This window comes from Trachypithecus francoisi, unplaced genomic scaffold (assembly GCF_009764315.1).
Source record: "Trachypithecus francoisi isolate TF-2019V2 unplaced genomic scaffold, Tfra_2.0 Contig01579, whole genome shotgun sequence".
Classification (NCBI taxonomy): Eukaryota; Metazoa; Chordata; class Mammalia; order Primates; family Cercopithecidae; genus Trachypithecus; species Trachypithecus francoisi.
Genome location: NW_022681442.1, coordinates 27,511,364 through 27,538,380, shown reverse-complemented (window position 1 = coordinate 27,538,380; position 27,017 = coordinate 27,511,364). Strand labels below are relative to the sequence as shown.

At 47.9% G+C, this 27,017-nt stretch overlaps 2 protein-coding genes across 4 annotated transcripts in view; one reads left to right on the top strand and one right to left on the bottom strand.

Annotated features, from left to right (window-relative positions):
* Positions 1 to 6,512, top strand: part of SLK (STE20 like kinase) — a 62,212-nt gene extending 55,700 nt beyond the window's left edge. For both annotated transcript variants that reach the window (XM_033183697.1, XM_033183688.1), the window contains one exon: positions 2,842 to 6,512. In XM_033183697.1, coding sequence (XP_033039588.1) covers positions 2,842 to 2,988 — 147 coding nt within the window. In that variant the 3' untranslated portion in view covers positions 2,989 to 6,512. The remainder of the gene's footprint in view (positions 1 to 2,841) is intronic.
* Positions 6,513 to 8,561: 2,049 nt separating this feature from the next.
* The window catches only part of COL17A1 (collagen type XVII alpha 1 chain), a 56,824-nt gene continuing 38,368 nt past the window's right edge, over positions 8,562 to 27,017 (bottom strand). For both annotated transcript variants that reach the window (XM_033183665.1, XM_033183674.1), the window contains 26 exons: positions 26,905 to 26,940; positions 26,224 to 26,286; positions 24,937 to 24,972; positions 24,608 to 24,679; positions 23,602 to 23,628; positions 22,624 to 22,659; positions 20,725 to 20,760; positions 20,401 to 20,481; positions 19,320 to 19,355; positions 17,828 to 17,887; positions 17,451 to 17,477; positions 17,105 to 17,137; positions 16,942 to 17,016; positions 16,568 to 16,618; positions 15,915 to 16,037; positions 15,156 to 15,293; positions 14,562 to 14,630; positions 14,008 to 14,148; positions 12,747 to 12,836; positions 12,536 to 12,646; positions 11,894 to 12,040; positions 11,218 to 11,604; positions 10,513 to 10,650; positions 10,182 to 10,244; positions 9,954 to 10,034; positions 8,562 to 9,570 (listed from right to left, as the gene is read on the bottom strand). In XM_033183665.1, coding sequence (XP_033039556.1) covers positions 9,515 to 9,570; positions 9,954 to 10,034; positions 10,182 to 10,244; positions 10,513 to 10,650; positions 11,218 to 11,604; positions 11,894 to 12,040; positions 12,536 to 12,646; positions 12,747 to 12,836; positions 14,008 to 14,148; positions 14,562 to 14,630; positions 15,156 to 15,293; positions 15,915 to 16,037; positions 16,568 to 16,618; positions 16,942 to 17,016; positions 17,105 to 17,137; positions 17,451 to 17,477; positions 17,828 to 17,887; positions 19,320 to 19,355; positions 20,401 to 20,481; positions 20,725 to 20,760; positions 22,624 to 22,659; positions 23,602 to 23,628; positions 24,608 to 24,679; positions 24,937 to 24,972; positions 26,224 to 26,286; positions 26,905 to 26,940 — 2,213 coding nt within the window. In that variant the 3' untranslated portion in view covers positions 8,562 to 9,514. The remainder of the gene's footprint in view (positions 9,571 to 9,953; positions 10,035 to 10,181; positions 10,245 to 10,512; positions 10,651 to 11,217; positions 11,605 to 11,893; positions 12,041 to 12,535; positions 12,647 to 12,746; positions 12,837 to 14,007; positions 14,149 to 14,561; positions 14,631 to 15,155; positions 15,294 to 15,914; positions 16,038 to 16,567; positions 16,619 to 16,941; positions 17,017 to 17,104; positions 17,138 to 17,450; positions 17,478 to 17,827; positions 17,888 to 19,319; positions 19,356 to 20,400; positions 20,482 to 20,724; positions 20,761 to 22,623; positions 22,660 to 23,601; positions 23,629 to 24,607; positions 24,680 to 24,936; positions 24,973 to 26,223; positions 26,287 to 26,904; positions 26,941 to 27,017) is intronic.

The window sequence follows — 27,017 nt, the reverse complement described above, 5'->3', positions numbered from 1 at the left end:
GTACAGAATTGTAAATGGTGAAAAATCTCCTTTACCTCCTTGCGGCCTAACATCTGCCTCAAACACCCCAGTTGAACGTGTTGACAGTGGTCACAAGTGAGTTGCTAATAATCAAATTCTATGACCTTATCTAACTGTTCTCATTAAAAGTCTTGTTTCTTAAAATTCTCCTCTCACTTGGCTTTTGTGACCCAGCTCTGCTCATTCTCTGTGTTCTTTATCCCCTTTTGTCTCCGGAAATGTAGACATTTCTCAGTTTTGCCCCTTTGGTAAAGAACAGTCTTTACCTGGATGATTTTATTGCTAGTCATGGCTTCAACTGTTGCATATAGACAACTCCGGAACTTAAATGGTAGCGGTTGTATAGAGCGCAAATTGTGAAGTCATACACACGTGGGTACAGATCTCAGCACTGACATTTGCTTACTAATTTTCTCACTTGCCATTTGTAGGCCTGGTTTTCCTAATTTGTAAAATGAGAATATGCTACCTACCTATTTGGTGTCGTTTACACAGCAGTTATCTAGTACCTGAGCTATAGTAATGGTTCAGTGAATGGTTGCTATTGCTATTATTGTTTCTTGTTTTTATTATCAGTTTGAGCACTAAGCGCCCATTTTCCATCGGGATGTTCTGTTCCTCCTCATTTCACCTAGGCCTTGTGGTTCCATTTTTTGGTCACTGTATCTCAGTAGCACCTATACTCAACCTCAGACGTTCTGTATCTGCTCTCCTTTCTTTGTTTTTCTTCGTAACAATTCATCACCACCAGACCCATTTGTTTATTGTCCCCTCTTGTGAGTGAGAATATAAACCCCTTAAAAGCGTGCCATGATCACTTCATTTATTGATACGTACTCAGTTTCTAGAACAGTTCCTGGCACATTGTACAGATGACTACATACCTGTTCAATGTTGACTAAAGATTATAAACTCAGTAGAGAGAAAACCAAACTCAGCCTCCTTTTCCTTCATCTCCGTCTCACCTTTCCCCGCTCACTGCAGGCTGCTCACCGCCAGATGTTCCTTCATCTCCGTCTCACCTTTCCCCGCTCACTGCAGGCTGCTCACCGCCAGATGTTCCTTCATCTCCGTCTCACCTTTCCCCGCTCACTGCAGCCCACTCACCGCCAGATGTTCCTTCATCTCCATCTCACCTTTCCCCGCTCACTGCAGCCCACTCACCGCCAGATGTTCCTTCATCTCCGTCTCACTGCAGGCCACTCACCGCCAGATGTTCCTTCATCTCCGTCTCACCTTTCCCTGCTCACTGCAGCCCACTCACCGCCAGATGTTCCTTCATCTCCGTCTCACCTTTCCCCGCTCACTGCAGGCCACTCACCGCCAGATGTTCTTTTCTACATTCCTGTTCTCTTAACTGACATCTATGCTTAGAAACCAGAATTATTTTTCATTTCTGTCACACCCTTCATTCAATCAGATGCCAATTAATTTGGACAGTTTTTCATAACGTGTCTCCTTTCTTTCTCACTGCTATCCTGGTGCTTGCTTAAATTGTTCAGGAATGGCCTAATGGGCCTTGTAGTTTCTAGTTCCCTTTCCTTTCTTCCCACTCGCCTGCCATCACCAGAGGATTTATCCTCAAGAACATCTCTTGACACTGTCATAGTGATGTTGAGAAATCTTCAGTTCCATCAGAGTAAAATGTAAATTATTGATTCAGTTTGACTGTGAAGCCTTCATAGTGCCACACCTGAGTCACAGTCACCCTTTCTGGCTTCCTCTCCCACTAGCCACTTTGTTCCCAGTCCATGTTCCAGCCTTGGGTATAATGACCAGTCCTCACACCAGCTCCTCAGCTTCCTGCCTTTGTGCTGTGTTTCAGCTCTGTCTGGCATGCCTTCCCCATATTGCCTATCAAATTCTTATCTTTCCTTCAGCACTAAGCTCATGTTCCACCTCTTTTGAGAACCCCTCCTATATCCTTCCTTCTTTTCCTGTGCTTTGTACCTCTACAGCACCACTTATCCCTGAATCACTTCTCCACAAAGTCATTGATACCTGTAACAAAATGCCATAAACTGGAGGCTGGGGAGTCTGAGACCAGGGTGCCAACACGGTCACACTATGGTGAGGGTTCCAGACTGCCGACTTCTCACTGTGTCCTCACACGGCGGAATAACAGCTCTCTTTAGCCCTCCATGAAGGCACTTATCCCATTTGGAGGGCTCCACCTCATGACCTCATCACCTCTCAGAGGTCCCACCTTCTGTGCATAGTGCCGCACATTAGGGATTAGGTTTTTATATGGATATGGGGAGCACAGACATTCACATCACAACGGTGCCTCTTGTATTTCTCAAGCGCTTACCTTTGCTCTGTATTGTGGGGGTAAAATGATTCTGGTTTAGATTGTGCCTTTAAACAGCTTATCTTATAGCGTAGTGTGAAAGAAAAGACAGGCGCGTCGCAACTCAAATAACAAGTAGGCAGGGTAAGTGCCATGTGGGAGAAACAGATAATAGTTAATAATAGGTACCGTATATTAGAGTGCATAGTATGTGGAAGTACATCATTATCACATTTAGACTTCACATAGCACATTATCCCTATTTTTACAGCAGAGGAATTGAGGAATTAAATGGTTCTCTAATATAGGGAAGGTAAGTAATGGACCTAAATTGTCCATTTATGTGACTGAGCTGGACTTGCACATAGCGCTCTGCAAAGCTTATGATCTTAAAAAATTGAGCAGGCATGTCTTCTTGAGGATAATATACAAAGAAAGTGTTTTGGACAAGCAGTTTTATCTGGACTGTCAGCATAAATTCTATATGTAATACCAGCACATAACAATTTCTTTTTCCCTTTCTTTTTAAGACACTGGAAGAAGAGTTTGCCAGGAAACTACAGGAACAGGAAGTATTCTTTAAAATGACTGGGGAGTCTGAATGCCTTAACCCATCAACACAGAGCCGGATTTCCAAATTTTATCCTATTCCCAGCTTGCATTCCACCGGATCATAACAATGGGAAACATTCTGTGCGTGGGTTTTGCTCTTTCAGTGTGTCATTCTCTTCTCATCTTCTGCCACAGTCTCTGTCAGATAACTCACGAAGACAATCACCTGCCTCACCTTCTAGCTGTTTTCCTTTTTTTTTTTTTTTTTTTTTTAAAAAAAAAGCAAAGATGAAGGGAAAACAAACTAAGATAGATGCTAGGCCATGTTGGCAAAGTAGCATCTTGGTGACTAAGGTGACTTTGTATATTCATCTTAAAAATTATGTTCTTTAGACACTGCTACCTGAAAACTGTTGGAGAAATAATGTTTAAAGTTATTTAAGAAAAACTGTTACATCACTAAGTATTAATAAATTCCTTTTACCTGACGTAACTTCTCATTGATGCCTAAATTCTATAGTTGAAGCTCTGCTGTAGAGCGTTGGGATAATTTTCTTTTGGTGGATCAGCTCTCATAAAAAAGCTATGATTTGCTCAACTATGCTATTGACTCAGTAAATGAATATATTTTTTCTTTAAATAGGAACAACCTCTTTTAAAAGAGAAAAATTATTTCCGTGATTTGTCAAAACGAATTACCTCTTTCGGCATGAGCTAATAATTGAGGGTGCTGATTTTCTTAAGATAGTGCCTGAAACACTACATTTCAGTCAAGTCGTAAGTAGGATTTTCTTTTTGATCAACAGGGACAAAAACATCCTTAGAATTAAACATGGTTGTTTTGGAATTTTTGCTTCTCTTACCATTTGATAGAAATTTTCATCCTAAAACACATATACAAAGTTTGGAAAGATGAAAAAAAAGAGGTAGCTTTTAGATTGCAAATTGGAAATGTAAAACTCATGAAACTTAAGCAGTGTAGGTTTAGCTGTCTCTGTTTATTTTCTAAAATAATACCTGAGCTGGTTAAATGATTTCTCTCCATCTTAGCTAATTCTGTTTAAAACTCTGTCAGAGGCCTGCAGGCTGTGAGTTATATTTATAAATATATCTTTGGAAATTAATCTTAAAAGAGGCATTTGTTCAGAATACTTTTTTAAAAGTTTAAATATTTAGGCACATGTCAGAAATTACTTTTCCTTATTTTGAAATGAGGTTACTTATGTCTTGATTTTATTTTGTTCCATGTTTAAATCATTCACTTTGATTTGAGTGGGAAAAGCCTGAAGCCTTTATCATGTGGTTGCTGATGTGTATAATTATTAATGAAATGTTCACTCCTAGTCCCTTTTGAGGCTTAGAATTTCAGCCACGTGTCAGGTCAGACAGTATTATAAACTGTACTTTGCTGTGTGAGACAGCACATTTGTAAATGATGCTTGCTGCCTGCCATTTTCAACCTATTCTCTCTTAAGAGTGCTAGGTACCAAATTGTCAAAGTTTGTTTTTAGTTATATTCCTTTTGAGGCTGGTAAAAAATTTAAATGTAACTTTGTGGGAACCCTGATTCATATTTAGAAAATGTAAATGTCTGTAGCACTTTCTTGCAGTTAATTTGAAAACTTTGGATGCTGAACTTTGTTTTGTCAGTGATTTAGATGATTTAAAAATGCATGTGTGATTTTAATTTTGTAATTGTTTTGACAAGCATAATTTACTTGGACAACTTTGTAGGTAGCCTTAATTTCTGGCCAAGTTTGTTTTTTATATAAATATATATACATATATATATACATGTTATGTATGGTTGTAAATTCATACACTTATTACACGAATGTTACTGTATACAAAACTCTTAATGCTTTATTCTCAAATGCTGGGTTGAAAAATGTTTTGAAAGCCTTTTAAAATATATATCTTTATAAAGTAATATTCAGGATGATGATAAAAATTGTTTATATTGTTATGATAAAAATGACAGTATAATGTTGCCCAGTGTATTTAATGATTTATTTGAAGAGGGATTGGGAAGGAACATTTTCAAAACACTTTCTCCTTTGAAATTTTCAGTTTATTGACTTAAAAAATGAATACCTCAGGCAGTAGACATTTTTTTTCCAGTATCATTTAATTGATACCCTGTGTGCTAAATAGTGTGTGGTGCCTGATTAATTTGGTCTGAATATTTGATTCTTTCTGTTCCTTTCAACTTGACATTCAGAGTATTGATTCAAGGAGAGAGGCTCAGAGTAGAATGGTTGACGCTGTGGGTAAGGTTGCAGCAACTCTCGGATCTCCCTCAAAACTGCCTTTTGGATTCAGTGTTTGTGCTTGAGTTCGCTTTCAAATATGACCATATTCGTGTGGGTGCAAGATTGTACAGTGACACATATGTAGAGGTAAAGCATTCATTTTAATACGTAAAGTTATATAAATCTTTTCAAAAAGTGTTTTGTTATAAAATATGCTGTTTGTACCCATACCAGCCCCACCTCTTCTGAGACCCTGTATTCAAATAGATGATAGTGATCTATCTTTCTTGCATGAAGTATAGGTGGGGAGTGGGCGAGGGGCACAGACTTCTTTGAAATAGAAGAGTGCAGTCAAATATGCTCCTGATTTGGCTTTTTGTTGCTGTGGCAGAATATGCCATGAAACACATAAAAACTTCTCCGAACGTGCACCCTCATCAGCCACCTCCTCCCCTCTTTCCCTGAGTGCTGTAAACACAGCAGACCTGCACACTTCTGCAGATCCAGCTCCTAGAGCTTGGGGCACCAGGCTGCCTTTCCTAGTCCTGTCAACAACCATACAGTGTGAATTGCTGAATTAGCTGCTATTCTATGTAGAGTCACATTAAGCTTTTTCTTATCTTTTTCTATGGGGAAGCTATAGGGTGGGTAAGGAAAAAATGTTGAATGCTTTTACTTTGCTGAAAATATTAGAACTCTCTTGTGACAGGATACAGCAAATTATAATTAAATATAAATTACCAGAACCAGAGCTACCTCTAAGTCATACTTCCTCAAGCACAAAGCTCTCAGGCATATGAGACCCACTTTAATGAAGGGTCTCTGATTTCTTGAGCATCAGCGAGTTTCAGAAGTGACTATTTTTTTGTACTCTTCTAGTTTCCTTGTAACTGTACACTTCTTCCCATTCCACACTGTGCTTAAATAACAAAGACTCTTCTGAGAAGCCAAATTCTTTCCAAGTATTAACTAGAGATATTGTTGATTAAAGAAAATCTAGAAGTGAAAGAAGAGAGTTCCAGTTCTAATAGTCTTTTGATGAACAGTTCTTTTCTGAGAAATGTTTATAAGAAATGGGGTGATACTTTAAATGCTTTTCTTAAGTTGAAGGCACAACAGTTAATGGCTGTATTGTTGCTGTTCTGTTGCTGACATGTTTCTATGTTTCTGATAAAGCTTTAACATTCCTGCTACTAATCTTGGCGGAGAGTGTTTGCCAGGTTTCAGTGTGGGCTGCAGCTTTTTGTGCTCCTTATCTGGTTTGCAGTGTAATGAGTTCATAAGCTAAATTTTCAGAAATAAGTTTGTTTCAGATTATGCCTCTTGTCTACTTGGGAGCAACATGTCCTTTCAATCATGGGATTGACACATGAAAAATAAAGTTATTTCTTAATCAATTTTGGGAAGCAGTCTTTTATTGAGAATCTTTGAAACTGGAGTGTCCTGCCTGAGAAACTTTGCAGTTGTTGGTCCTAGTTATACTGCAAAACTTGCAGTCCCCCAGGTCTTCTGACCCTCCCAGAGTTAGTATTCCTAGCTGTCTGTAGTCCGCAGCACACACGCAAACACACACACACTCAAATATAGTTTCTAGTGGTAACTTGCTGGGGGTTGTCTTTCAGCATGCAAACCCCTCCTTTGGGAGGTGCTTAAAATATTTCTGTCAGCCTGTGTATATATGTGTATGTTTTTAATTTCTTTCCCCCTTGGGATGGATGATTTTTCTCACCAAGCATTTCACAAATCATATGACATCACTTCTGCAGAAATAATCTCGTCGTCATAATGTTCATGCAAGATTCAGTAGACACTAGGCAGCATCACTTGGCACGTGTCCAGCTGGAGGGAGGCATGGAGTGTCATTTTCTAATCTGGGAGCGCTGTGCACTATTGAGCTCATTCTTGACTTAAAAAAAAAAAAAAATGAAACAAAAGAGGCTCACATCCATTGCCATCCAGCTGAGGACATAACCTCATATCTGCCCATCCTCTTTCTGAGTTTTGTCCAGAGAAGGTCATATGTTTGGACTTACACCCTATTTTACTTGAGCATAAAACACTATGAAGACGTTCGGTATCTTAGCCAAATCTAGTAACAAGGGAAAAACTCCTATGTCTTGATTAATCAAGATAAGGATCACTATTAAAGGGGATATAATACTTGAACCCCTAAAGCTACTTTTTTAAAAGGGTCAAAACATCTTTTCCCCACTTTTTTTGGAAGTTACTTTTAATAAGTGTAAAAGCTACAATTAAGTAAAAAATTCAGCCTTTGGGTAAAAATAATTCTAATGAAAAAAATATTTAAAAGGCACAATTCCTTTATTATACACAATAGTTTTCATTAGACAGTAAAAAGTTGTTTGAAGTCTAGAGGCTGTATGAACTAATTTTTATTTTATTTTTGTTTTGTTTTTTGAGATGCAGTCTCGCTGGCTGGAGTGCAGTGGTGCGTTCTTGGCTCACTGTAACCTCCACCTCCTGGGTTCAAGTGATTCTTCAGCCTGAGCCTCCCAAGTCCCTGGGATCACAGGTGCCCGCCACCACGCCGGCTAATTTTTTTGTATTTTTAATAGCGATGGGGTTTTGCCATGTTGCTCAAGCTGGTCTCGAACTCCTGGGCTTAAGCAATCTGCCCGTCTCGGTCTCCCAAAATTCTGGGATTACAGGCATGAGCCACCGCACCCAGCCTCATTTAAAAAAAAAAAAAAAAAAACTCATTCATTCATAGCAGGCAATTATCAGGATATAATAAAAGGCAAAAAGACCACGTAGAGTGTGTAGTGCTTGACTGGTTGTTGCCGTTAGGGGTTGATACAGAGGAAACAAGTGGAGCATTTTTTATGGGATAATACGAGATACTCAGCAGAGACCTTATGGAAAATAAAAGTCTTTTTAGAAGAGTAGTGGTGTAGAAGTAGATATAATTTAATCCCATTTTTAATTATCCAGCAATTTGAGAGTCACAACTTGTAACAAATTCACGAAGTGGCCAAGTATAGTCTCTTCTGAATTGGAGTGTCTGATTTTACTGTACATGTCTTTGGGGCATTTGAGATTTGTACATTTTTCTTTAATAGAAGGTTTTATATTCCATATATTACTTACCCTACAATCATAACTCCATTGCTCCAGGATAAAGCACTACCTAATTGCAAATCATCTTCTTGCTCATTTCTTGCATGTTTATTTCAGATAACTTATGCTTAGGGAAAACTTTAATATACTTTGTAAAAATCCCCAGATTGAGTTCATATTTGGCAGGTATCTAAAGATTTGCCTTTAAAGACTTCAGGGATTGAATGAAATACCAGAAGCTGTGCCCCAAAATACAACCACTTTTGCTTTCTTGTGTTTGTAATAAACAGTGTTAGAGTCAGACCCAATTAACCCAGACTATTTTTTTTAATGTTTCTTTGGTCAGATGAATCACATTAAACATGATATTAAAAAAGAAAAAAAATTTAATTGGAAATTTTACAATTGAAATGATGTTTCATCTTACAGACCACAAACAAATGTTTTTAGACATTGAAAAGTGGTTAAAGACCAACTGTGCCCTGTCCCCCAAGTGCCATTTTCGGAATGCAGAGCGGAGGGTGACGTCTTGAGCTGACGCTGTGTCCCCAGCATCAGGTATTCTGTTCCCCCCTCTCCCTTTCTTCCTTCCTTGTCCATTGCCTCTCACCCTTGTTTTTCTGTTTGCTCTAGCCTGGTTCAGTATAACAGATACATGAACTCTAGCATGGGCCTATGGACAATCATGGCTGCAATCAGACTTTCTAAGCAAATGGGAATGTGATATACATATATGATAACCATTAGAAACCCTATCACCTCCTAGAGGGGAAGTGAATTTCTTAATTTTTTTAGTTGCAAGAGTCACTTCTTAGCCAACTGACTACAGAATGCAGAATGAACAGGGGAGGAAGGCGCTGATGATGGCACAGCCTTGCAGCAGTAACCAGAACACACCCCCATCAAGTGTCACCTCCAGGAAGGCACCCCATCCCCATCCTCCCTTTTCTGGGCTCGTATTTAGGCAAAGCTCTAAGATTCCTGAGCCAACTTTTATGTAACTGGCTTTCCTAGGCTGGGGCTTGAACTAAGTAAAGAAGCCAAGGAGTTCAGATCTAGATAGCAGAGAAGTAAATCTCATTCTAAAACATTGCAACTACTCTTACTAGAGTCCACCCCATGAAGCTGTTTCAGATTGTGTATCTTCGACTGAATTCTATAAGTATATATTGTTCAGACTAAACAAATGTTGCTAGCTAGGTTGGCTATGCTGTCTCAGTAGGACATTGACAGACTCCAGCTTTCACCCTCTGGAGAGCTTGGACCTAAGTGCCATATGCATTATGACACCTGGTCCAGGAGCTGTCCTGCCATGGCTAGCTCATGGCTTGACAGCAATACTTCTTCTCCTTCTCCGCCCAGCATAGACTTGGTCACCTGAAAGTTAGAAGATCGGTAGGAAGTTAAAACATCTTGTGGCGTGTGGGGATCTTGGCTTGGGCAATTATGGCAACTGTGACTACTGCAAAGATGGCTTCAAAGGTGAAATCTTTTGTAAGACTATACATTTATTTAACTTGTTTGCCCCATTTCAACACCAGCTTGGTTCTCCTTTTCCTCCCTGCTTTGGCACTCTCCTTTTCTTCCTCACTGTGAATGGGATTGTTATGCAAATTCTGCTTTTGGCAGTGTCTGCCTGGAGTAATTGGCATTTGCCTGAATTTCTCAGGCTTGCTGTGGAACAAATCACCTGCTTCTCTACTGAGTGTCAGCCTTGCAGCTCTCCAGAACATGCAAAACACGGAGCAGTCAACACTTACCTTTGTCTCCTTTTTCTCCCTTGTGCCCTCGAGGGCCAGGTGGCCCACGATGACCTGGTGGCCCAGCAGGGCCCCTGTCACCTGGAAGGACAAATGGGGCATAACTAAGTAATACATGAGTCTGGGGACTTAGGGCACAGGTAGCCGGTGTGGCAGCAGCACAGGAGCTCTTTTCAGTAAGAGGTGGGTGTTACACAGGATCCGGGGACTGGCTCTGCCACCACTTGCCTTTGGGTCCTGGAGTGCCCATCTCTCCTTTTTGCCCAGGGGGTCCTTGAATGGCTCCATAAGCTGCAAAAGCAGGAAACACTGGCCTTAGAGGCTTGATTGCCTGGAAGCTTGGGACAGCAAGTCATTTGTTCAGAGTAACACAGAGAGATAGTGATGGAGTTTGGATATATAAGAGGAAACAAAGTTCAGAATTTATAGAATTTGTCTAATTTTGAGCATCTCAAATGTTAATAACTGGAGGTTTCTCATGAGACTAGTGTCTCTGGAGCAGACCTGTGGGAACCTATGCAGTGAGGCAGGTGCTGGGGAAGCAGTTGGATGCCCTTACTTCGGAAGAAGTCCATGAGGTCCGCAGTTACGTTGCTGTAGGCAGAGAAGACCTTGCTGATACCGGGTGGTCCCTGCGGCCCAGGCTGGCCTGGTGGGCCCTGGACAGTATAGGCCATCCCTTGCAGTAGGCCCTGACCTGTAAAACACCAGAGCATGGGCACAGGAAGAAGGGATCGCCCAGCACCCTCTTCAGGAGGAGCACAGTGCTCTCCGAGTATCTAACTCCCAAAGCAGTTGAACTAGATCAAGCCGCAGCAAAGGTGAAGCCCTCCAGCTTCCTTTGTATTCCACTGTGTGACCGGCACAGTTCTCTTCCTGCTGCGGGCCGGCATCAAAAGCTTGTTGACTGTGTAACTGTGCTGTTAAGCTGCACAGGGAAAGGACTCTTAGCCAACATCCTTCTCTCAGCCCCAGCAGAAAAACCAGTGTGGTCATATGACTTATCTGGGACCCGGAGCAAGTTAAGTCTTGGAAAGCAAAGTACAAAGCCACGGCGTGCTCTGTTCCCCACAGCTCAGGTCCCAGGGCTGGGGCTCCTTGAGCTGAGTGGGCTGAGAACTAGGCTAGGGCTGCCAGTCCCCTCCAGTCCCTGCCTGCCTGATTCTGTCTTCACAGCCTGGGGGTTCTACAAACAAGAAAGCCAGTCTGGAGATGCTCCCACGCTCCTTCCCCCCAGCACCAAGGCTTAAAAGTCCCCACTTACGCTGCATGCTCTCTGACACTCTCACAGCCAGCTCATTGTAATCCAGACCTCCAGCAAAGTCAGCCCCAAATAGTCCGCCATTGCCACCATACATGCTGCCTTCTGCTGCTGCCCCATAGCCTCTGCCTGGGCTGGTGTCAGTGCCATAGGGGCCCCCGTCTCCTGTAGCTGCACCAAAGGCACCCCCTGTACCCAGGGAGCCTGTGCCAGCTCCTGTGCCCGTGGAAGAGCTGTAGGAGCTGCCCCGCCTGACAGACGAGCTGTGTGAGGAGGAGCTGCTACCCCGACTGTGGAAGGCATCCGTGGACAGGAGGCGGCTGTCCCCAGGGGGTCCCTGCGGCCCAGGAGGGCCTGGGGGGCCAACAATGAAGCTGCGCACATCAGGACCTGCAGGGTGAGAAGCTGCATGAGTGGGAGCTCGGGTCTCGGTGGAGAGAAAGCCTTGGGAGTTAGGGAGTCTCTCCCAGGGTGTCAATGCCCCTGAGAGACCGGAAGTGAACTTCAGGGTTCTCGTACCCGAGTGGCAGAATGCTGGTGTGGAAGGAAACCGGGCCTACCCCACTAGTGGCTCTCATGTGTGGCCTCCCTGTCCCTTTAAGTGCCTCCCTGCCCGGCTTACAGGGGAAAGCAAGGCCTGCGGGATACCTGGTGGGGCATCACCGTCGGGGGCACCTACTTGTGAGGTAGCTGATCAGCTCGCTCCGGAAGCTGTCGCTGTTTTCAGCTGCATAGGTTGACAGAGCTCCTGAGATACCCGGGGGCCCTCGAGGACCTGGGGGACCAGGAGGTCCTGGAGGGCCTGGGATGAATGACAAACCTGCAGCTGGGCAGAGGGAAGAGAAAGAAAGGTCAGGGTAGTGCTGCGGAGGAAGGTGAATTTCCAGCTTGTGCTGGGGGCGCTGGGGGCCCCTCCTGAAAGGAGGGGATAAGTCTGGGCCTCCCGGGTGATGGGAGGAGAGAAAAGCAGTAGGCCAGAGCCTGCTGTTTCCTGGCATCATCCAGGAATGGCTGCCCCCGTCAGGCCCTCCCACTCCCAATTCTCAGCCTCATTCAACTCAGCCCTCCAGTCACTGAGAGGTGGAGCCCCACGTCGGCCCTAATCACACACCGGGCTGCACCTGGGAAAGCCATCGCTCCCCATCTCTGTTCCTGCCACAGCTGAAGGCCCCTTGCCAGCACATGTGGCGCTCTCCAGGGCCCCGCACCCAGCCCTGTACAGGCTCCAGGAGCACTTGGACTGCCCTTGCTAAAGCCCATGGGAGCCCCCAAGGCCCATCTGCATCCCCTGCCCTGCCCATCCCACTCCGCAGTGCCCTACTGTGTAAGTAAGACGAGAGGTCCTCCACGCTGATGCTGGACCACACATTGCCTGGCATCCCTGGTGGACCGGGGGGACCTGGAGGTCCAACGATGCCTCTGAATTCAGACCCTGAGACACCAAGGGAGGGCATGGAGTCAGTCCTGGCCTGTGCCAAGGGATTCTGCTTCCTCCCCAGCCACTTGGACAGATGTCCCCTGCTGGGCCTTACCTCGCAGCAAGGAGAGGAGCTCCTCATAGGAGGTTCCTGGCAAGCCAGGGGGCCCCGGGGGACCAGGAAGCCCAATGCTGATCCCAGAACCTAGGGATGTGATGGAATCGGATCAGGCAGAGGGAGGCAGATGGAAACATCCTGTCAGAGAGGAGATCGGACACAGAAGAGGTTTGGACAGAAGTGGGGTCCAAGAAAGAGAAGAGATGGTGGCAGGGAGAGAGACAGAGAAGAGGAGCATCAAGGGAAGAGGGGAGGGGCCGGCGGGGCCGGAGAAGCAGGTCCAGGTGCCCGTGTGCTTCATTCTGTGAGTGTGTGTGTGTGTGTGAGTGAGTGTATGTGTGAGTACAGGAGTGTGTGTGTATGGGAGTGAGTGTGTGTGTGTGTGTGTATGGGAGTGTGTGTGTGGGAGAGTGTGTGTGTGGGAGTGTATGTGTGTGTATGGGAGTGAGTGTGTGTGTGTGTATGGGAGTGTGTATGTGGGAGTGTGTGTGTGGGAGTGTATGTGTGGGAGTGTGTGTGTGTATGGGAGTATGTGTGTGGGAGTGTGTGTGTGGGAGTGTGTGTGTGGGAGTGTATGTGGGAGTGTATGGGAGTGTGTGGAGTATGTGTGAGAATGGGAGTGTATGGGAGTGTGTATGTATGGGAGTGTGTGTGTGGGAGTGAGAATGGGAGTGTGTGTGAGTATGGGAATGAGTGTGTGTATGTGTATGTGAGAGTGTGTGAGAGAGTATGGGAGTATGTGTGTGAGTATGGGAGCGTGTGTGTGGGAGTGTGTATGGGAGTGAGTGTGTGTGTATGGGAATGTGTGTATGTGTGTGTGAGAGAGTATGGGAGTGTGTGTGAGTGTGTGAGTATGGGAGTGAGTGTGTGTGAGAGAGAGTATGGGAGTGTGTGTGAATGTGTGAGTATGGGAGTGAGAGAGTGTGTGTATGGGAGTGTGTGTGAGTATGGGAGTGTGAGTATGGGGAGCAGATGTGTGTATGGGAGTGTGTGTGTGTGTGTGTGAGAGAGAGAGAGAGAGTTGTATGTAGACGGCACACGAGACAGTGCCTGGGACCTCCGTTTTGGCTTTCCTTGCCATGCCTCTTGACCTGCTCCAGGCTCACAGGTTTGAACAGCTCTGAGCACTGCTCATTGCTGGGGTTGGTGCAGCCTGGCAGGTGGGGGTCAGTGGGGCAATCACAGGGAAGTTTACGCTGGGAGTCCTCATCCCAGTCATCCCAGGCCCTTCCTAACCAACCCTCCTGCAGACACTTACTCGACATGTAGCTGAGAATGCGACTACTCAGCTCTGCATAGTCCAAAGACAGGAGGGACCCATCTCCACTGGCTCCTGGTGGCCCTGGCGGACCCTGAGGGCCCATCAGGTACTGACGTAGGTACTGACGCACGTCATCCCCTGGAGAGGAGAGGATGCACTAGCAGGACCCATCCAGGACATGGGGGGTGCCACCCATGGTCCAGCCACAGCCTGGGTTCCCCTACACAAACTGGCTCCGGCATGACATTTGTGAGTTCTGGGTCTGCAGGCCCACAGTGTTCAGGGGGGACATCAACAAGCTGCCAGCTTCCTGAAGGGACACCTGCCAGCTTGCCTGGCATGGGGGCTTGGGAGGACATTTCCTGCCCCCTTTCCAGCCAGTTTGCTGACTCAGCAAGCAGATCAGCGCAGTAAGTGGCTCTTTGTCTAAAGGACTCTGCCTACCTCTTGTAGCCCTCCCCAGGCTCAGACGAGGACAAGGTTTGCCTGACGAGTGAGGCCAGGAGAAAGCAAAGATAGTCCCACTCTCGATCCCCCAACAGGTGACTCACGCTGCAGCACAGCCAGGATGTCTTCAGAAGAGATGGAGGATGAGAACAAGCCGATGTTGTACCCCGAAGCTGTCGGGAAGAAAACCTCAGGTTACCTGCTTAGCAGCTACTGAAGCAACACTCTCATTATTCCAGAATCTGAAAGGCCCGGTCCCCGAGCTGTCTGTCTTTGGGGGAAATGGATGAATGGAGTATTATGAGGGTATTTTGAAAGCATAACAAAGTCAAATATTGTTGTTGGGATTTTTTTTTTTTTTTTGGTAAGAAAGGAAGTTTACTTTCAAGAACATGCTTTAGCCTAATGCCTGCCAGATGCTGCCAACCTTCATGCACAGGTAGGAAGAACCTATAATTAGGAACACATTAGTCGATTGCAGGACGGCTCACTCGGTGGCTCTCTAGTGTGGCCGCCCTGAATCTGGACAGACTCTTGTTGACACTGTATCCCAGTGGCCTAATTATTAGGAATTCAGAATTAAAACTCATATTCCAGAGAAGGGCAAAGCAAACAGCAAATGAGGTGATGAGCCTCTGGGAGCAAAAGCAGAGCCACAGGAGGAAAGTGCCAGGTGCAGGGCATGGGGAAAGGCTTACTCCGTAAGTAGCTCACAACGTGGTTTGCCAGCTCTGAGTAGTTGAAAGTCTCGCCTGTGATGGTGGTGACAGGTCCTGGGGGACCAGGTGGGCCTGGGGGACCTTGAACTCCGGATAGGTAAGACCTAATACTGTCACCTGCCAACCAAGGAACAAAGCAAAGTCAAGACTGTCCCAAGAGGACATGTTCTCCCCACAGAGGTGACCTGAAGCACATGATAACATGCCTGCCCCACCCCACACACGGGCACAAGGCTGGGCCAGGAGGGAGCCTAGACTCCCCGTCACTGTTGTTCCCTTAATTACAGATGGAGAAACTGAGGCAGAGGCCTGCGCTGGGTCAAGTGGCCCATGAGGGCTGTGGGCCAGCAAGACTCCAGCCAGCCACCCATTTGACAAATGAGTACATGCAGGGTGCGGTGTGAAAGCGCGTGTGTGCATGGGAATGAGTGCGCGCGCCAGCCTCCTCCCAGGGTGTGGGCGAGGGTGAGGTTGTGTCGGGGGCAGCTATGAGAAGGCTGGTGTTGGGGAGCTCACAGGCCTGTAGGCCTGGCTCTGCAGGGGGAAGATCCGGGCCTGGACACACACACTGTTTTCCTCAATGCGCACACACGCGCGCACACACACACACACACTCCCACTGCCCGACATCGTCCCATGTGTCTTAGCGTCATTCCTGTGATGATACCACAACTCCCTTGCACAGAGACTGTATCTCCGTGTTCTTGTCCCCACGGCTTGGGGCGGCCGGCCACTCACTCTGCATGTACTCAGAGATGTACTGCTGAATCTCCCGGCCAGAGCTGCTGAGAGAGCCCGGAGGCCCAGGGGGCCCAGGGGGGCCTGGCGGGCCTGACACATACGTGGTGCTTGATGATCCCCCTGCAGCAAAGAGAAAGTGTCCTGTGTCGGTTTCTCCACCCTACGGTCAAACAGGCCCAGGAATAGCTTCCATGGTGTGAGGAGGGAGGGTCTTCTCAGGGGGAGAAATAGGATAGTGGCAAGGTGAAGGATCCCCGAGAAGAGAAGAAAGGAGAGCCTGTAGCAGCCACTGTCTGAAAGTGGCACGGAGCTAGGAAGCTGCCCCAGGCTGAACTACCCTTTCCTTCCGCAACCTGCTGAAGGACCCCCAACATGGCATCCCCCTTCTCTCCACTCCCCAGCACCCAGGGTCTTCTGTTCTCCATCATGTGGAGTCTGCATTGTTAGTTATCATTATATGTGCCTGGGTCCTTCTCCTCAACCCAGTATCTCGTAAGCTCCTTAAAGGCAGCTCATAGGTCCTAGCACATAGAGATAGTCAACAATCAATCATGGAGAAATGAATGAGCGAATAGAGCAATATCCTCATTGGAATGATCAGCCTTCACCAGAAGAAGCAGAGAGGAACTTTGGTCACTTTCAGTTCTTACCTTCAGAAGGACCACTAGGAATGCCAAGAGCCCCTGGGACACCTGGATCACCTGCAATCCAAAATGAGAAGTTTGCATCACCTCCTCCAGGAAGCCTTTCCTGGTTAAGCCAAACCACACTTATTAGTGTGTGTCTCAACAATTGTCCCATGGCTCTTGGCCTCATTTTTGTAATAATACCACAGCTCCCTTGCACGGAGGCTATATCTCCATGTCCTTGTCCCTTCCTCCCTCTGGCCTTTCCTTCCTCCAGCCTCTTCTCTCTCCCAAGACTTTACACTGATAAATACTTGCTGCCATCTCTTCAGGCTCTGGGCTGTGGGCACCAGGCTCACCCCTACTCCTCACCACCTTCTCGCTGCTCCCTCACTGACCTTTGTCACCTTTGGGTCCCTGGGGGCCAGGTGGGCCTGGTGGTCCCTGAAGGTTGAGTCCGAAAGAACTGGACCCTGGAAGCCAACAACACACACAATGCGGTCAGCCAGGGTTCGGACAGGCTCTGGCCAGAGCCAGAACGGGGCAGGGCTCAGCCCTTACCTGAGGTTGAGAAACCTGGGAGGCCTTGCTCGCCTGAGGAACACAAGAGAGGGACAGTCAGTCTCATTTTTCTCACCCACTAACAGCCCCGTAGAGCCTCCCCAAGATCCATGATTGCTGGGGCTGCATTGCCCTTTGGGCAGTACCTAGAGATGCCACACACACACACACACACACACACTTGCACTACACCCATGCACATACTCAACCATTCCTAGAGACATGCTGCTCTACTCTTGCTTATTTGCACCACGTGCCTTTCTGTCAAGCTCAAAGCACTTGGAAGGTGAGTTTTTGCCACCCCCACCCCTACCCCAGGTTTTGTTTGATGCCAGCTCTACTGTACCTTGGTGTCCTCTGGGGCCTGGGGGACCTGAGGGAAAAAGGCAGAGAGCTATGAGACAGGTACCAACCAGGTGTTGTGGTTTCAGTGGACCCATGGAGGAGGGGATAGGGGTTCCAATGCTGGAGCAGATATAGAACTTGGGGTTCCTTGTGCCTCTCCTCTCACTAGGCCAATGTTGGGTGGCTATCCTTTGTAGAGTTTCTGACTGTTGTGCATCCCCGCTACCTTTGCTCCAGGCTGCTGAGCTCCCAGTGGGATAAGGCAGAAGGATGCAAAAATGCCGCAGCTCATTCAGCTTCATCCAAACCCTCCTGGCAACCAGCAGGTAAACAGAGGACACATACTGGCTTCTGGGTTCCCTGACACACAGTTCTCACCTTGATCTCCCTTGGGACCTGGGGGGCCAGGTGGGCCTGGAGGGCCAGATAGGAAGGGTTCTGCAGAAGAAAGAAATAGTTTGAGTATGGACACTGATGCTTGTGAGGAAGCAGCACTTAGCACAGCACCTGAGGACATAGATGCTCAATCAATACTTGTCAAATGGATGGATGGGTGGGTGAATGGATGAATGGGTGGGTGTATGAGTAGGTGGGTGGATGGATGGATGGATGGATAGGGAGATGGATAGGTGGATGGGTAGATGGGTGGGTAAATGGATGGGTGGGTGGATTTTCCACTAGGAACAGGTTCTGGCCTAATGCTTGCTTTAAAGTTATTTCCATAAGTTTCTATGTTGTACTGTCAGCACTTATTTCATGTGCATGTATCCTGCCTACTTTATCAGACCTGGGCTCCCCAAGGATAGGAACCAGGTCTCCCTGGTTAGGCCAGAAGCTCCCCAAGGGCAGAGCTGGTTCCCTCCCTCAGGCCAGACTACCAGGTTGGTTGGGTTGACATGGTTATTCCCTCCATGTGTAGCAAGCAGGAAGATTATATAAACACATCCCCATGCAAGTCAGGAGCAGGAAGGTTATATAAACACATCCCCATGGAAGTCAGGAGGAGGAAGCCTGGTGAGTAGGTTGTGGCCACAAGGCTACAGCCACAGTTCATGGCAGGACAAGGGATGAAGTAGAGAACAGGTGTGACTTGATTCCCTGACAAGAGGGGAGGCCCTGTGTCATGGCACAGGAACCTGCAGCACCTCATCTGCTAAGGGTGCCCCCTCACTCAGAGGCAGGGCAGGACCATAGTCAAGCTCCCTGACAGCTGATAAGAGCATGTGGAATGACGGGGATACATTGGATTTTGATGTCAGAAAGTCTGAGTTCAAACCCCTGCTCCCACAGGTCTAGCTGGTGACTTTGGGCAAGTTCTCAACCTCTTTCAGCCTCAGTTTCCTCCTCTGTAAACCAAGGTCAGAAAGATCTACATCACAGGGGTGCTGGGAAGACTCGATGAAACACTGAAGACCAAGTTCCTAACACAGTGATAGCTCAGAGTGAGCGCTGGACCGGGTGGGCTGAAGCCTTTGCTGTTCTGCACTCCAGATGTCCAGGTGGGAGGCCCGGCAGTCTCCACCTGGGCTCCTTAAAGGACCTGGGAATTAGTCCTCTCAGCCTGGGCCTGTGGCCAAGAACCCACAGACCCTTGTCATTGCTCCCTGGGTCAGTGATGCACTCCTGCCAGATACTCATCTTCAAGGCCAAGTCTGCCCCTGGTCCTCCTGGACTCCCAGAACTTCTATGACAGCTGCCCCAAGCTCCAGGGAATCAGCTTGCAAGACCCCGGTGAAGAGCCCTGGCCCTCTCCTCCTTTTCCAAAACACACCTTTCACGTCATCTAGAACAGAGGGGCCCATGTCCACCCTGAGAGGAAAGTCCTCCCGACTTGGCCCATCGCCTTGCGTTCTTGCAGGGTGTGACATACCTTGCGGTCCTGGGAGACCAGCTGGGCCGGCAGGGCCTGGAAATGGGGTTGAGGAAGAAATGGCTAAATCACGCATGTAGGGTCATAGGAAGAACTAAAGGCATAATTCCTCCCAAGGCATGGAACAGGGACCCAAAGAGGCCAACTTGCTTATTTGAGAGCAATAAGCAATTTGAGGCCAGCTCTGTGGTCCAGTTGCGTGAGAACATCTCTGACAGATACGAGGACCCCGGGGCAGGCAGGACTGCACTCTCTGCTGCTGTCCTGTAATGGTTAGGGACTTCTACATGCCTCTACGTATTCCTTCTCACTGGAGCTTGTCAGGAGGGAAGGCTGGTACATCCTGGCATTGGTTGTGATAAGTTGTGCACTTCATTTGTACACACAAATTTAAAATAATTAAAAATACATATAACAAAAAGGCACTTTGGAAAGGTAGGAAACAAATTGTCCATAACTCTTCAATTTGTGGGCATTTTATTTTCTTCCAGCATTTTTTCTTTTTTGCATCTTGTAAAAATACAGTTGAAACCACAGAGCAGGCATTATTGAGTGTCCCGCTCTCTCAATAAATATTTGTTTTATCTCCTAACAACTTTGTTCCGAAGTTTTCATATTTTTGTCACCATCCCATTTGGGGATATTTTCTTCAAATAGATACCTAGCATTTTTGTTGCCCTGGATGCAGAATATCAAATCGTTTTCCAGGAGGAAACAAAGGGTTCGAGGACTGGGTCTTCTGACTGGCCACAGGCTCTGGAGGTAGACTGATCTGGGCCAAATCTTTTGTCCTGCTGCTAATTGGCCATGGGATCTTGGGCAAGCCATTTACCTGCTCCAAGCCTCAGCTTCCCCTTCTGTAAATGCTGAGAGCACATTCGCCTCCTATGCTGTGAAGCAGGATAACTGATCTACTTCATTGTCTGAGAATGCAAGAGTTTGCTTTTCTCAGGCCAAACTCCTTATTCTGTTTACCAGATTCAGTTCCTGCCCTGGGTTTCAGGATCTGAACAAATAGGGCTACTGTCACTACCACCAAGACCTACTGCTGATTTGGGGCAAAGCAAGAAAACAGACTGACCTGGGGCACCTGGAGGTCCTGGGGGTCCCATGGCTCCGGGAGGCCCTGGGGGGCCTGGGACAGTAAGCATTGACGACCCGTCTGAAAGCAGGAGGCACATGGAACATTGAGCCCTACTCTTCTCACTCAGAGGTGCTGGGACTTGAGCCAGGCTGTGGTGGATAGTCTGGCATTTCTTCTTCTCATCACTGCTAAATTTCCCTCCTCCCCCTCTACTGATCCAAAAAACTGCCTGCTACATCCAGCCCAGAACACTGCAGAGCCAAGGTAGATGCCCAGGATAAGAAAGACACAGAAAGGAGGGTCCCTCTAGGACCTGCCTACCTGAAGTCACGATCTTGCCTGGAGCTCCCGGTTCACCTAGAAAGAGAGGAAAAGGCCGAGAGTGGTTGTTATGAGGATCAATTAGTGGCTCAATAAGCCATTTTCAAGGCTTCTGATTGCATTTGGGACCCCCTTCTGGGCCTCTCAGCCTCAGGCTAAAGGCATTTTAATGAACTGAAGGCAGGCAAGCAAGATGCATTAAGTCCCAATCTTTCAGCCGGAGCCCCTGGAGGCCAGAGCATCCATCTTCATTCAGAGAAGTGGCTTCACTTGAGGATGTGGAAAGCTTGCCTTTCAGTAAGCCCAGAATGAGGCTGACTGGAGAGTCCTTCACACTCCCACATTCCACCACTCTGCCTGGGAATCGCCTTAGGTGGGAAAAATACTCAAAGGTCAAAGGACAGAGGCAATGAGCCTCCCAGGTAGAGCGGGGTTCCCAGAGTGCTCTGTGGGACAGTTGTAGGGGCTGTGCAGGATTAAAGGGGGCTCTGCAGTGGGTAAATCTGAGAAGGTATGAGTCATATAAAGGTTAACAAGATCTCTTTTCTGCCTTGTGTCTCAGAGCATTGAAAATGCAAGTGTGCGTGGAGGACTTTTGAGAAGAGGACATTCCCAAACGTATCAACTGGATGCAGTGCTGAGAACTGACACTCCATGGACTCACTTGGGGAAACCATTCTTTAGGGGCCCCTTTTTTTCATTTCCCAAGTTCTGTGAGCAATTCATTCATTCACACAATGAAAGGAGACTATTGCTCTCTCCTGAAGGGAAAGCAGAGGGATGGTCTCTGCTCACCATCCTTCAGCCAGGGCTCATGAACAAGACAGGAGAAGCACTTGAGTTTGTTTTGCTGGGATGCAATCCAACGTTAGGTAAAAAGGCCCTCTTGTGCATGTTGTCCAGTCAGGGTCTGAACTCCCCCTTGGACAGGAAGTCACGGGCCCTCAAAAAGGGAGGATTTCTGTTATCCTTGGGAATTCCAAAACCTATGAGACTCTTACAAAAGGTACCATCCATTTGTGAACAGATCCATGGACCTAGTGTGGTCTGCCTGGGATCTATAAACTCAGTTATCATTATTTTGGAATGACATTTAGTGAGCCCTAAAGAACTCCTTGGCCCAATCAGTCACTGCAAATGATTTCTGGAAAGTGGTTATTTTAGGGTCCCACCAAGAGTGACAGTGACTGCTCATGACAGAGCATGGCTCGATAGAATGTCAAAGTTCAGGAGCGTGTTGGGGTCACAGGAACAGAAGGAGAAAGACTGTCCCTGAGCACTGTGGATCCCTGAACTTGCTCGGGGTTGAGGTCTGATAGGCAGAACTGGACAAGAGGGTCACTGTGTGTATAGGCATCACCACATTGCCCCGGTCAGACCCCTGAGGATGAGCTCCCCACTGAGTACCCTGACTTGCCCTCTCAGTAGCATCTTAACACTCCTCTCTGCCTGTACTAAAGCCACCTCTCAGGAAGGGTCTGATGTACTCATTCACACTAAGGCTGATGTGAATGATAAGGACAAAGGGAGCTCCTGCCCCAGGGAAGAGACTTGTTAGGAGGGGACCAAGCCTACATACCAGGGGGATGAAGCACTAATGGGGGCATTTAGAGGCAAAACAGGGCATGGAAAGGCTCTGGGGAGGGCAGTGCCCTTCCAGAACCTCCTGCAAGGCTCAGGTTGGTGGGGTGGGGAAGTGTTTGGGGAGAGGTGGGGCTTGAGGACTCAGGGCTTGGTTCACACATCCCTGGGCTCCCAGCCTCATAGCCCTCTGCTGGAACCACTAGATGCCACTGTTGATCCAGGCTCTGGCCAGAGAATGGCCTCTTCCTGTCCATCCCTTCCTTCCACAAAAATGGCCAGTGAAAAGAAAGAAATCTCATTTGGAAATTCGCTTACCTTTTATTCCTGGTCGGCCAGGGGTACCGGGAAGTCCTGATGTGATTAGAACAAGTAAGTCAGGATGATGAAGGCCCAGCAATTCCAGACACCCTTCGGTAGTAACTAGTGCTCTGTCACCCAGCACAGCCACACTGCTGATTGAAACCCTGGGACGCACCAGCTTTGCCTTCCGCCTTAGTCTAGACAGCCCCTGGGGAGCCTCTTGCTCTGAGCCCTTGTCCCTCTTTGGGAAATGGGGCAACAGCGTGGCTTGGAGCAGGCAGAGGACCATGGGCTCAGCTTTGGAGGGGTTCCATCCCTTGGGGTTATGAGCCACCTGGAGCCTGCAGAGCAGCCTCTGTCTCCCCTCTCCCCTGCAGGGGAGGGGCGGGGTTTCCTGTGTCCAATGCAGCATCACCCTCTTGCCTTTAACTACTGAACTCCTCTGTGAGAGCATCGGAAGCATGTACCTATGCATTCAACTGCTGGGGGGCTGCTGCCTGATTTCATTTTCAATCTTTGCCTAATTTCTTTCAGGAAATTAGGGGATGGGTGTAGTAATATGGGGGCACAATGGTCCAACTACAGGACAGGCTTTAACACTGAGGCTGTCCCAGAGAAACTGGACTTTCCTGAACAAGGGTGAGCGCCCATGCGCTGCCATGCCAGTGGGGGAACTTGGGCCTCTGGAATAACAGCTATCCTGGCTAGCAGGAGCTCTGCTATGAGCTTGGGGTTCCCCTCAGATTCCTGCACCTGAGGGGAACAGGGCACAGGCAGATAGAATTGGTACACAATCTAATCTCGTTTCTACTAGAATGGTGTTCTACATTGTTCTGTGTCTATTTTTCCTTCCTAAGGTGCTTCTCAAGACTCACAGTGAAAGGGAGTGTGTGCCAGGGAGTGGGCAGAGGAGCGGAAACTCTGGTGACTGCAGGAAAAGCCCTGGCCCAAGCAGTTACCCCAGGAGAAGGTAGGAGTGATCCAGCGACTCACCCTGAGGTCCCTGGGGTCCTATGAGACCTGCAGAAAATCAGACACAAGAGGGAACAGTTGAAGGGTTGAGGCCATCCCTGGTAGCCACACCCACACCTGCACAAACCGGTGGACATTGCAGTGGAAGGGTCAGTGGGTACAGAAGGACATGTCTTTTGCCGGGGCAGCCAGCATCCATGGACCTCTCAGCTCTGGATGGAGAGCAGTTCTTTGGGCTTTGCAGTGACGCGACCCACTGCTTTCTCAGGCAATGGTGCTGAGCCTATTAGGGTTCACAGACCCTTTTGGAATCTGAGGACAGCCACAAACCCAGAATGCTCAACACTCACGGATCCCAGTGCTGCCCCAGGTTCCCCCTCTATAGCTCCTGTCTGGGCACCCGCCAAAGGAGACTGAGGAGGCCCCTATACTCTCAGAGGCCCCCGACGAATGCCCACCCGCCTTGACCACACAACTTTCTTGGCTGGTTTTCATTTGTTCTTCCTGCAGCCCTGAGAAGTTTGCTCTTTGTTCTCGGTGGAGACTCTAACAATGGCTTCCTCCTCGGCCTGGTGGGTATTGGTGAGGGCCCAGTACAGTCCCAGGAGAGGAGGACAAGAGTCCCGGGAAGGGCTCAGAGGAGCAAGATAGTGAGGTGACCTTCAAGTCTGCAGTTTTCAGAGTGTCCTTGCCCCTTTCTAGAACTCCTTGTATTCAGGTGTTAATCCCACTCTTCTGAATTGCCAGACTTAGTTACCCAGAGGTGCCAGGGCCTACGGCCACGGCACACAAAACAACCTAACACTACGGCAGTTCCCTGCCGAGCTGCTGGAGGAAAACGGGATAAGGCACACATGGGTGCATTTGTGCACACCTGCAAGAACACACATATAACCATGCACATATACACCCCTTCCCTCACAACCTGCACACCTGTGCATGCACACGCATACACATGCTTACATCTGTACACACAAAGCACACACACACTAAGCAGGGCCATGGCTCCCTCTTCTGGCTCTGTTACCTGGCTTTCCTGGGTCTCCAGAAGGTCCTGGTGGGCCACGGATTCCAGGCATCCCTGTAAGACCTTGTTCACCTACAGAGAGAATGGCCAACGTGGAAGTGTTTACATTTAGGAAAGCTAAACTGGTCATCACATCTGAGCTGATAGTTTCTGAGAGTTTTCCTAATGGACTTGCTGGCAGGTGGGAAGGAGAAGGGGAACAGAATTGGACACTGCACACTTCCACATGCTGTACGCTCCTCTGCGCTATGGTTAAGGGGACTGAGGGCTGCATGCTGGAACATGGGCTGCGATGGGAGTGAGGCTGGGGCAGCAGATCAGTGACCAACCTCTTGGGCCTTGGTGTCCGTCTGGGCCAGCAGGACCTGGTAAAGTAGAAGCAAGGTCTCTCAGTTGCTCCTGGAGTGATTTCTGCGATTCCTCCCTCTCCTGTCCCAGTGTCCTTGAAGCACATTGTCTCCCAGCAGCCCACGCAGCCATCAGCCACGGGACAGCCTTGTCTGTCACACTCTCTGGATACAGTACTCTCCCTGCCCCTTCTCCTAAACCAGCAATTGTCTCTTTTCCTGTTGAGAATTGTTCGGTGCCTTCCCATTGCATCTCAAGAGGCTTGATGCTCAATGCTTGTCGTATTTATTCGAGGGCCTAGAAGTCAAGGTCCTCCACGTTCTTGTCTCCTCTGCTCTAGGCATTATTTATTGTAACCTCTCTCCAAAACGGTGGCCTTCTGGGACCATATCTTGCTCTTTCCCATTTCTTTGTCTTTCCCTGCTCATGCCGTCATCCCTGCATGGAATTTTCCAAACTGGTCATGATTAAAATCTTTCTAACTTTTGGGACCACTTGAAATGCCCCCTCCTCCATCCTTCCTGTTGGAAAAAAATCTCTCCTTTGACTGTATCCTCACAGCACTCTGTACCTCGCATGACACTTGTCACCTCATGCAAGTCTTATCTACCCTTGAGGGAGGTAAAGCATCTCACTTGCCTAGCAGTGTCAGCACTAACAGCTGGGTAACTGAACGAGCGTGCAGATGCTTCATCTCCACAGGTGAGGTTTCAACCCTTCTTGGGTTTGATCCTCAACAATGGCCTTTTTTTTAGAAATGGATTCTTGCTCTGTCACCCAGACTGTAGCGCAATAGTGTAATCATAGCTCACTGAGCCTCCAACTCCTGGGTTCAAGCGATCATCCTGAGTCCCTGGGATTACAGGCGTGAATCACTGCACCCAGCTACCTCTGAGATTCTTGGTCAGTTTCTGCAGCCAGGCTGACAGGCACCTCAGGTGAGTAAAAGGGTAAAAACCTGAATTTGGCCATGAGACTAGCCCTGGGATTCCTGGAGCACTTGAGGTTCCTAAGCACTTCAACACTATCTTCCCCAGGGGAGTGGGGAGCTCACAGACAGCTGCAAGGCCTCTCCCAACAGAGGTACTTGCAGCTCTCTGAGCCCCAGAAAGGATGCCCAGACACAGAAATGACTGGTCAAGGGAGACTCTACCAGGGGTGGGCAGATTAGAGAGCAGGAGAGGCAGTTCTAGAAGACGGATCTCTCTAGGGTTGTGGTGACCCCTCAAATGGGGAACTCACTGAATCCATTCCTTTGGAACACTTACCCATTGCTCCTTTAGCCCCGGGCTCACCAACAGCACCAGGCAAACCTCTCATGCCAGGCTCGCCTGCAACGGACAAAGAACTAGCTGGTTGGACACCTGCAAGCTGTGTATGCTTCAACAATAGTAGTCTGCTCCCTCCTCCAAGAGGTCAAAGAAGCGGTTTCTGCTTTGATTCCAAGGTCAGGGCCACTTGGTACCCCTGGGCAGTGGCATGGGCTCACCCAGAAACCACACCTAATCAGAACCATGGGCATGTACATGAGTCTTATTTCCTTGGAAACTCAAAACCACGCCTTAAGTCACAGCTCTATTACTATCAATTTCCTTTATAATCACGCCAGTTGGCAGGAGGTCAGTGGTTGAGAGGATACCAGTGGTGCAAACTTTCTGCTGCTACGGGAAGAGCTTAATTTTCTCAACTGTATTCCCCAAAATTATCAGAGACAACCCTACACTTTCTTTTTTGCTCCAAACATTTACTGTTTGGACTATACATCTGAATACCTCCTTATCCTCCATTCCAGGCTTTATTTTCTCATCTTGTGTTTTTTCTAGATCACAAGTTCCCTGAAGGGTTTCAAACAGATTCGGTCTCTTACTTCTGGATTTTTTCCAACCTAGTGACTGATGGATTTACAAAAGTCATGGATGGATTAAAGGAGATTCCCATGACAGACTGACCTGTGAGGCCTCGAGGTCCTTTCTCACCCTGGTCACCTAAAACAAACAAGGGGGAGGCAGAGAAAGCCACAGCTGTGAGCAAGGAAAACACCCTCATCCAGTAACAGGCCCCG